This window comes from Hippocampus zosterae, chromosome 2, assembly GCF_025434085.1.
Source record: "Hippocampus zosterae strain Florida chromosome 2, ASM2543408v3, whole genome shotgun sequence".
NCBI lineage: Eukaryota > Metazoa > Chordata > Actinopteri > Syngnathiformes > Syngnathidae > Hippocampus > Hippocampus zosterae.
In genome coordinates, this window is record NC_067452.1 from 14,125,754 (window position 1) to 14,136,697 (window position 10,944).

Below are 10,944 nucleotides of genomic sequence, written 5' to 3' on the forward strand. Positions count from 1 at the left end.
ACTTTGCTTTTGTTTACTATCTCATCAATTGATTTGATAGTTGGAGCTCATGCACTGATTGGCTAGCTAACAGCCAATCGAAGTGGTCAATTGTCACAGTGCCATTTTGCATCTTGCAATCGATGGATCATTCAAATTATATTTATAAAGCATAATGACACAAAACCTCTCAATTCTTCACAGTTTATATGCAAGGGCGTGTGCGCGCGCACACACACACACAAACACACACACAACCACACACATACTCCACGCCTCAGCAAGCACCGTCTCACTTTTTTACTTTATTTGGACTTTTTTTGTTTAAAATAAAATGCTGCCAAACATTCACACTACTGTATTTGTCGTTTCTTCAGGTAGAATGTAACGTAGTGACAAACAAAAGAAGATGTGTGCTGAGCCCCCTCCTCTTCACTCTGCTAACCCACGACTGCACTCCCTCATCCAGCTCCAACCTCTTTATTAAGTTTGCGGGCGACACAACTGTGGTAGGTCTCATCAACAACAACAATGAGACAATCTACAGGAGTGATGTGAGCAGGCTAGCCTTGTGGTCCAAAGACAACAATCTCCACCCGGATGTGGAGAAGACAAAGGAGATTGTTGTGGACTTCAGGAGAACGCACATCCAGCATGCTCCGCTGACCATCAATTGTGTCGCAGTGGAGAGGGTGAGTGGCACTAAGTTCCTTGGTGTACACATCTCCGAAGACCTGTCCTGGAGCCACAATACAACATCACTGGCCAAAAAAGCCCACCAGCGCCTGTACTTCCTTCGCAAACTGAGAATTGAGGAGAGCAAGAGCCCCCGCCCCCCCATCATGCATGTTTGTCTTTTGCCCTTATTTTTAGCTGTGCGCGTTTTTAATACACTGCATGCTTGCACTGCGGTTGAGAGGAAAGAAATGTAATCTGTGCTGTATGTTGTATATAGAGCATATTTGACAATAAAGCTGAAGTGACTTGACTTGATCCTTCTGGGTATGCTTTGGTTTCTGCCAACAATTCTTCTCCCTTTTCAGAAACAACAGTGACATCTGATGGCATCCTGAAACCAACGCAGACGACGATGAGGGCGACGGATTCAGTGGGTGCCGGAAAAAAAGAAATTGCAGTATTCGGCATTCTGATTGGACAAGCAAATGTAATATGTTTTAGAAGCAACACAGCCAATAGAAATGCCACGAAATGAAGCGATTAGTCAATTGGGAATAAAAGCAGACATTTTCATGCAACAAATATTAGAATGGTGGTTGTAAATGTAGGTCAATGCTTCTGATCGAGTTCACAGCTCATCACTGCGTCTCGAAAAGTTGCTCCGAGACGCTTCCGAGGCATTATTTTTGGTACCGCATTTCATTGGCTGGATCTGTTCAAAGAAAATATGAAGAAAGGTTCATTGCGAAGCATTCTCATAGCTGCGTGATATAAACTTCTGAAAAGGTAAGTGGAGTTTGGCTTTAATAACCCGGTTACAATCTGTCAAAATCAGTTTTCAAAGTGACTAAAACGCATCATAAAACTGCAGGTTCGGTGTGATTTGGAGTGGTACAACTTCCAGCGATGAAAGACTCGCTTCGCAAGTGACGTAACAAAACAGTTTATTGTATGTCCGCAATCACTGCTTAATAGACACCATACGAACACATTGAAAAAGGTCCATCGAAATAAGGTGCACGCATGTAGTGTAAATGTGTCATGTGTTGTGTAGTTTTGTTTTTTCTTTCATGGAAGTGGATAACATGGACACGTTTGTTACTTTTGGGCTCATTACAATTCCTTGGACCTCCTCCTCCCATTCTCGGTGTTCACCCATATGACACCATCATGTCACCCTCATGATGCATGTTAAGCTTCTTAGGCGCTAATGAAAGTGGGCGCGAATTGAGCGGGAGACAGATGGCTCATGTCTTGATTAAGTTCGCATTTTGCCGCATGCGGAGGCTGGCGGGGTTTGCTGGGCCAGCTTCATCCCCGAGCAAACGAGCTTTTGTTGTTGTTCTTGTTGTTGTTTTTTTTTTTGTAGCATTCATTTATTTCTCATCTTAAATTGTTGCTGTTGTTGATGCAACCAGATGCTCTAACGGGATATGCCAGGTGTTGATTTTAATTTATACTAGTGAAGAAGTCTCGAGAAGAAACTTCTTTTGTTACTCAGGAGCAGTGGGAAAAGTAAGTAAAGCGCCAAACTTCATTGTCATAAATGTATACGGACATGTCATGGACTTAGACTTTATGTTGTGTGGAATTGTTACAGTTCATTATGTTCCGCTTCCAAAGCAGAACTAAAAAGTGGAGTGTTTTAATTGGGCACTATTTGTTCGTTTATTTGTTTGTTTATCTAGTCCTATCCGTTATGTGTTTAAATCTAATAAAATCATTTTTATATCAATCAGAAAAGAAAAAAAGTAAGAAGAAAGAAGTCTCCATTAAGGCTCATACTTTACCCTTAACCATGATATTTTTACAACTTTTGGTTTGTATCGGGATTATATACATCCACACCCTGGGCAATCTTGTGTCAATTTTCTCTTGTATTCATAATGGATATTTCAATGCCTTTCTCTATTTATCAAGTTAGTTCTGATATATAATTATATTTGTAGATATATGTAGATGACATTGAATAGAGTTGATGTTCATTCACTGCTGGTTAATGCATCTGTGCTGCTGTCAACATTTGAAGCACCACAGACGTCCAACTAAGGTCATCGTGGGAGGGACGCATGCAAGATGGTGACCCTCGAGGACCAGAGTTTGACACCTGTGACTAGACAGAAAATAGTCAATGACGGGCTTAACGGATCAGCTAGAAATAGTGAAGGTTAGGGATGAGGTGTTACGGTTAACCTTCCCCTCATATAAATGCACTAACTGCTGTGGTTTGACGTCCCCATTTAAGCGTGACTCATTTAGAGTTGGACTTGTTTGCCGAGTTTTGTCCGACTTGTTTTCTGAGCACGCTGATGTTTATAGCCCCAACAGCGAATGATTCACAATAAAGTGAAGAGAGCCACTCTCACCGGGCTTTTCTTGGCATTTTAACCGCCTTCTGCTGGGAGAATCATCACTGCATGAGCACGTCTTCATAAGCAAGCATAATCAACTTAGTTATGATGGTCCATTGTGTGCCTCAAGTCCCCCTTTGTGTGTGCAGGCAAGATGACCCTGGGAATTGTTGGGGCGAGGCCACTCCGTTGGGCTCTTCTCCTGTTTTGCGTGGTGAGCTTGTGCAGCCGGCGAGGGTCTGCTGGCAACCAAAGCTCGCGAGGCGAGACGGGTACGTGCCGGAGAGCGGCCCCGGGGGCTCATTAAGGGAGCTGGTCACCTGTCTGGGTGCCCCTTTAGTCTGCCTAGTCCCAAGGCATCCGACCAGCCTGGCACCACTACGCGGCACCACTTGACTATATCCGCCCATTGCACTTAGATATTGCGATTCCTTCTTTATCCTTATAATTAATGAAGGTTTTCAACGCTCAACCTGGGTTTCAGATTTCATGGACAACGTTGCCGTATGTGCTTGCAGCCGTGCCGACTCATCGGACTTGAGTCTGAAATATGCATGCAAGGTTTTCAGTTTTAACTCTCTGCTCGACTGCACAATTTCAAGTCACTACGGCATGTGTCCACGCGTCAGTCATCTGCGCGTTCCTAATCAAAATCCGTGTCAGTTTTACGATTCTCCTGTTAGATGATGCGTTCATTCGTGCATGGTTTCTATTCATATGCACTTTGCACATTAAAATAAGACAAATGCGATCACGTCAATGCATCTTTAAAGTTGCCTGCACTGTGAATGGCCGCTGACGCCATTCATCCACGTGATGGCGCTGTAGCTTTGAAAAAGTGTTGTTTACTTCCTTGCATCAGCCGCATAAATCAGTGCCCCGACCTTTATTTCTTAACCCAGACACAAATAATGTACACTAGAAGCATCTAATGGCACGCCACCAAACAAAAGTGTCACAAACCAACTAAGAACAACTGAATCATGATGATCTCAGTTTGCTCACAGATTCACGCAGTCATTGTGAAGGATTTCGAATGAATGGCAACAGGCGAATTAATACACAACTTTATTGTACATTCTGCCATCCAATAGGAGAGCATTCGATTGTTCTGCCTGTCGCTGTATGTCACTGGCACTGACGGATGAACAAAGCCATATTTGTAGAATTTGTCAACAAAAATTCGAGGTCAAATGAAGTGAAATTGCATCTTTTTCCCACAGCTCCCATGATGCACGTTCGCAGCAAACTAGTATGCCGCATCTCCTCCGACTCACACACAATATTTATGTGCTTCAATTCTGCACTCTCCAAATTCTACTCTTGGAAGGGTCGTCGAAGGAGAGGACAGGGGCTTGCGAAGTGGTTGCCGCACATCGTTGCTGCAACAAGAACAAGATTGAAGAACGCTCTCAGACGGTCAAGTGTACCTGTTTCCAAGGACATGTCGCGGGGACAACAAGGGCACTGCCCTCCTGCGTTGAAGGTCATTGTGCTGCCTTTTGAATCATTCAAGCTTAATGTTGTTAGTGTTTTTTCCTTTAAACCATTCATGTTCTGTAGATTCAGGACATACAGAGAAAAGTGGCTCCCTCGCTTGCTCACTGTCTCTGATGCAACAAGTGACTATACAAAGAATCATAATTCAAACCATCCATCCATGTATTTTTTATTATCCTCACAAGGATTGCGGGCATGCTGGAGGTTATTCCAGCTGTCTTTGGGCAGCAGGCGGGGGACACCCTGAATTGGTTGCCAGCCAATTGCAGATAATTAAAAAAAAAAACCCAAAGTTTGTCCAAACAACAAATTGACAAAGAAGAAATTGGTTTTGGTCCACGAGATTGTAATATACATTAAGTCCACACTGGTGCTTGCTTCTACAAATACCAAGAACACTTTCGGTCTGAACGATGTTTACACAGCGAAATTTTCAACGGACTTTTGATAAGATTTTTGGCCGTCTTCCCGGTGCACGGCACACTCTGTCAGTCCATGATTCCAGAAGTGGGCCTTCCTCCTTTGAGCTAGGTGTCGCTTGTGTTCAGCAAGACGCAAAGTGAGCCACAAGTTAATGCTTGTGTTGGCAATCACTCCCGATGCACTATATACTGTAGATACAGTATTCTGCCATACAGAATTGGCGATCTGAAAATGTTATGCTGTATAAGTTATCAGCTAGTACCCACAATGATTCCCACAATGCATCTGGAATAGTACTGCACCGATGGGCACTCGAAAGGCAATACATTGTATGTGGAGAGCAGCAGCGGGCGCTTTCCTTAACCCTTTCAGGGACAGCAATGGACAGCTTGTCATGTTATCAGGTTACATGGCGCATGAAAGGGTGAATTGCTTTTTGCATGACTTCTGTCAAACACGCTCCACTTAAAACCATATCAAGTCATCATAATCTACTGTTTGTTAAATATTTATAATGGAAAGTCTATCAGCTGACGAGATTTGATGTGTTGTAATTAGGCGACACCAGCAGGATCATTAACTGCACTCCCGACTTGTGCTGTGAAACTATTTTTCATTCCACTGATGAATCAACTATGAAGTCTTCTTGCACAGTAATTTGTCAGCTCGCAAAAAAAAAATCCAAAAAGAGGCACCAATGTGTGTCATGCCACTCGCAGCTGAGGTTTACAAACTGTCAAACAAAATCTAAAGCCAAAAAGAATGACATGTTTTGTGTTCAAAACAATCACGTGACTTTGCCTTAAATTCCGCGAGCTTAATGCTCACACAACATGGGAAACACCACAGATGGGCGAATGCATAGCGTCTGTGTCATGGTGTTAAGCGTTTAAGCAATACATATTTTAACACTAATGGTGCATCAAAACATGTAGACAGACAGATTTGGGGTGAGGGTGGAAAGGACTAATGGCATTTCTATTCATTTTAATGGGGAAAGATGGTTTGGGGACAAATTAAACACCAGCGTACTCACAAAATGCAAATGTTTATCTGTGTAGAAAAAAAAAGAAATTGAGCAAGAACTCTTAGCTGACCAGGGCCAGCTAGGACAATGGCAAGCTGTCAGATGCAACGAAGCAAAGAAGAATTGTCTCGCAATCATCACTGTTCGACCGTCTGCTTCTTCTACCGCCCCCAACGCCACAACAACTACTACAACTACATCAACAGAATAGTCCAGTCACACGTTTTTGTTCATAGGGCAGAATCATTCGTGCCCTGAAGGTTTGATTTCGTTATTTTGTTTGCATAAGCTACCTTTGCCCACAGTGTTGTTCCCATAGCAACTCCACTGCCACAGAAGAGAAAGGCCAGAAAGAGCCGAACAGAGAAGTCTTATATCGACATGTCAGACAGAAATTAGCCTAAAGTAGCTCGATGAAGATAATGTATTTGGTTAGTGTGCAGCAAACACACGATGACATGATGGAAAGTTGTTTTTTTTTTTGCCATTGCTGCTATAACATGCCTACATTGCTTTCATAGTCAGTGCTCTCATTTATGAAAGAAAAAACGGTCTTTCTGTTTTGTCATATTTCCTGCAGCCTCCATCGTGCGTCAGAAGTGGTGGTGTCAGATGAAGCCATGCGTGGAAGGGGAGGAGTGCCGAGTACTTCCTGACCTGACTGGCTGGTCATGCATCTCTGGGAACAAAGTGAAGACCACCAAGGTGAGGAAAAGGCGCTATCCTCCCGCGCACCAACTCCGTTTGCTTTCCACACGCTGGAGCACAGCGCAATAAGAAATCCCCTTTCCTTCATTGCATTACTTGCACGCTAAAGTCGTCTGCAATACTTATTACACCATAAGCTGTCCTTTTGAAAGGGAAGGATCAGAGAGCAAAGCGTGGCCACAACTCCCAGTGGCCGCATCGGCTCGCTCTATCGGACGTGCAAAACCTATTTCTATAATCTGGTGAATGATGGGGCCAAGAGAACAGACGCGGGGAAAAAGCTGGAAACTAATACTGTGCATTAAAAGCTGTGTAATTAAATGTGTCGAGCAATGGAAACGGCGCCCCATTTACAAATGCGCTTTCTCATAAATTGCCTTTTTGTTGAGCTTCTGTGGATTGTCTATGACACAGGGGCAAGCAAGCGCATGCAGCGTTCTAGCCTTGATCAAAAGAGACTCACTTGTCTTGTCCCTCTATACACTATTCAAAAGTAGGATGGAAAAAAAACCAAATCCTTTTGCTTCTATGAATTGGTTCACCCCTTAGTTACTGTTACAATCAGGGGCAGAGAACTTTGAAGAATAATAAAGATTTTCTATCCATCTATCCATTGATCGACCGTCACCCTAACCTTAACCCTATCCCTATATATGATACTAGCGTTAATCGGTGACAATTTGCTCCAAATGATTATGCACAGGATTTACAATAGAGTAAATAAAAACAAGGGCGGCCCGGTAGTCCAGTGGTTAGCACGTCGGCTTCACAGTGCAGAGGTACCGGGTTCGATTCCAGCTCCGGCCTCCCTGTGTGGAGTTTGCATGTTCTCCCCGGGCCTGCGTGGGTTTTCTCCGGGTGCTCCGGTTTCCTCCCACATTCCAAAAATATGCATGGCAGGCTGATTGAACACTCTAAATTGTCCCTAGGTGTGAGTGTGAGCGTGGATGGTTGTTCGTCTATGTGTGCCCTGCGATTGGCTGGCAACCGATTCAGGGTGTCCCCCGCCTACTGCCCGGAGACAGCTGGGATAGGCTCCAGCACCCCCCGCGACCCTAGTGAGGATAAAGCGGTTAGGAAGATGAATGAATGAATGAATAAATAAAAACAGTTGAATGTCATATTCAAGGACGGCGTTTTAGAATGTTGTTTCTCCTTTCAATTGAAATCACTGAGATCAATTTCAGACAGGTCTGAGGATCGCTTTTGCAGACAAGCCTTTCTACAGGAAACAAAGCCATCCGGTTCCCCTTATGACTCTTTTCCTCCTGAGTATTGGTAAATTGGTTTTGGCTATTATCAACTGCAGTCTGTCTGCTGGTGTAGTTCCCCCGACAATTTAGACACGCCGCGGTGCAATCCTTGCTCAAGAAACCTGGTCTTCATCAAGGTGTGCTTTTATTTGAAAAATTCCGGAAAAAGTGTCGAACACTTTCTCAGTTGAGCGTTTTCTGATGCCCTTCTTGCTGTGAGTGTCTTCAATGGCTCTCTTCATGTCTCCGGTGACCATGTGCTACCTCTACCTCCTTATAGGATCTTTTTCGTGAGGTCTTCCTCCATCGCAACGTTGAATACATGTTCCGGTTTCTTATTACCGGTAGTTTTCTTGTTCTTGACTCTACTGCTATGCGTGGTTTCATTTTGGTAGCTTCAACAGTTACCCTGCATGATGTCTTTATTTCCGGGATTCGTTTCTCAGCAGCCTTCTTGATTTCCTTGATAAACTTTCCAAAGCAGTCAGTGGGGGAGTCTTGTTCCTCCTTTCCCTTTCTTTTATGGAGGATCAGCTTGATCTTATCTGCTTATAATCCTGTGGTCAGACCCCACGTTGGAAAAGGTGTTGACTGCTACGAACACGAACCCCCCTTCCTGTTCTTCCATTTCTTCTGAACAAGAATGTCACACAGCTCGCAATTGATCCTCTTCGACTGATGAATGGCCATAGTCTTGCTGCTCTTTTCTGGAATTGATTATTGGTAATGATCACATTTTCCAAGTGCTTTGTTTGCTAATGCTACGCCTAAGTATAGATGCCATCCTCAACTCCTTACACTCCAGTTTTAGGGCCCTAGATTCGCGGCCAGTACAAGTCTAGCACAAAGTACAGGCAAACTGTGCACATAGGTGGAGTTTTCTTTCTTTTGGTATTTTTGTAGACGGGCACAGTTAGAAATGGCTGTTTGTCCTATGTGGGAGTGAACATTTGATTCAAAAATATAGCCCATAGTTTTAATGTCATCTGGATGTCATTTGACCAATATAAACATCCATTACAATGAATGGGTTAAGGTCTTGTAATATAGAAGTTCAACTGGAATTCTCTCAAGGTTATTGTTATATTTTGGTTTTTAGGTGGCACGGTAGCAAGGAAGATGCTTCGTCCAATCAGAGCAAAGCAGCTCAACTCAAGTAACTCTGGACCCTGGGGACTGATGGTGCCGCAAAGATTTGAACCTTTTTTTTTGTGTTCAATTGCATTTAGTCCTATTGTGTGTACAATCGAAATAGAGAAATGGCTCTTGTGTTTTGTGAATTCCCTCAGTAAGGGCATATGCTGAGCATACATGCATTCAGTCAAGGGGGTGAGAACGGCCTGTGGTCCCTGCTGAACAAATGAAACTCTTTGTATGTTCAGGAGGTGCAGCCAGTGGCCTGCAAATCTCTCTGCTCATTAAAAAAAGCACAAATACCAGGAAATGTATTGCGTTTATAAGAGTGAAAAATGGAATGGACTCACTGTGCGTTCCGATCAAGAGGTCAGATCCCTTTTGATTGAGAAGATGTACTCTCCAAAACACACACACACACACACACCTACACTCACACACACACACACACGCACGCATGCACGCAGAATGCAGGCATTCCTGCGATGCAAAACAAGGACCGTTTGAAATGGTAATCATGCAGAGGAAAGCAACGAGGAGCTTCTTCACTGGTGAGGCTATTTACATTGCGCTTTTGTTTCTCTCACCAAACACTGTACTCCTGCAGAGGGGGTACCGCTTTTTGTAGTGGCCGCGAACTTTCAAGGTTTTTTTTTGCCTGGGAGAAAAGTGGAGCCACAAACAAAACGTTTGGTGTGATTACCACTTCAGCTTCTTGATGAATAATATTAGCATTGCCTTTGTTGTACCTCTGGAGTCCAGCCACTGTGTTTGCCTTTAATTTGTCAATGATGATAATTCACAGTACTTCCAATACACTGATGGCAAACCTTCGACTTAATTTATTAGATGACACATTTTGATCAGCTTTTCAAATAAATACTTCATTTAAGGCTGAATCATTTCAAACCACTCTCCTCTATGTCACTTGGTTGACGTTGATTCATCAGGTTTGGTGCACTTATGACTATCAACGACTGCTACAATGGCTACTTATGCCCCCTTACTTACTTATTCTCCTTTCACAACAGCATTTAGAATCTATGTCTTTGTTACATCTCAGCTAGATGACTGTAACCCCCTTTGTTTTGGAAATAGGCAATGCTCCCTCAAGCTTCTCCATTTGGTACAGAATGCTGCTGCTCGCCTCTTAGCTGGTGCTCCTAAGTGGGAGAACATTACTCTAATTCTGGCCTCACTTCACCAGCTCCCTGTACATTTTAGAGTTCATTTTAATATTCTTGTATTGGTCTTTAAATCTTGAAATGGTCTCATCCCACTTCAGCTCCCTGAGCTCCTCTGCCTCTATGTAAGTGTGTGGTACCTCAGTTCAGCAGGTGTCGATGTCAGGAGGACACCGGAGATGGAGCTGTTTTCCCTTGCTGGTCCCTCCCGCTAAACGTTATGCATTCGCCCTCTTTATCCACCTTTAAAACTCATATCAAGACACACTTTTATCCCTTAGCTTTTGACTATCAGGAGTTTCAATACTTTATTGTGTTTACTGTTTTGATGTTATTCATTTATGGATTTACCGGTCTTTGGTTTTATATGTCTGATGTTTACTTTATGTACAGCACTTTGTATGCAGCTGTGGTGGCATGTGGAGTGGTCTAAATAAAGTAAAATAAAGTTCAGTTATGTTATAATGTTTTAGTCTATTGGTTCCTCCTCTTTAGTAGTTTTGAACCTACCCTTGGAGCGACAGACCGGTCCAGTGTTTCCCAGCCGTAATGGATGTCGAGAGAAAAATGTTAATCCTTCAGGAGACAAGAGCCAGGACAAGCACTTGGAGAATAATGGCAGATACTATTGTGCTTAAGGCATGCACAAACCAGCTAGCAGACATTTTCTCCAGGCTCTTTTACCTCTCACTGCTGCAATCTGTACT

General features: G+C 43.4%; 1 protein-coding gene across 3 annotated transcripts; it reads left to right on the forward strand.

The window, feature by feature from the left end:
* The first annotated feature begins 1,070 nt into the window (after window positions 1-1,070).
* Window positions 1,071-10,944, forward strand: LOC127596073 (chemokine-like protein TAFA-4). Of its 3 annotated transcripts, none has more exons than XR_007961361.1 (5): window positions 1,071-1,443; window positions 3,158-3,280; window positions 4,339-4,494; window positions 6,539-6,663; window positions 9,019-10,944. XR_007961361.1 is itself a non-coding variant. In XM_052058239.1 (4 exons), exons 1-4 carry the CDS (start codon window positions 3,163-3,165, stop codon window positions 9,028-9,030), a joined length of 411 nt encoding a protein of 136 aa, XP_051914199.1. In that variant the 5' UTR covers window positions 2,621-3,162; the 3' UTR covers window positions 9,031-10,944. The 3 variants fall into 3 exon arrangements, 1 of the variants encoding a protein (XP_051914199.1); XR_007961362.1 differs by lacking the exon at window positions 1,071-1,443 and adding an exon at window positions 1,829-2,172; XM_052058239.1 differs by lacking the exon at window positions 1,071-1,443 and having other exon boundaries at window positions 2,621-3,280.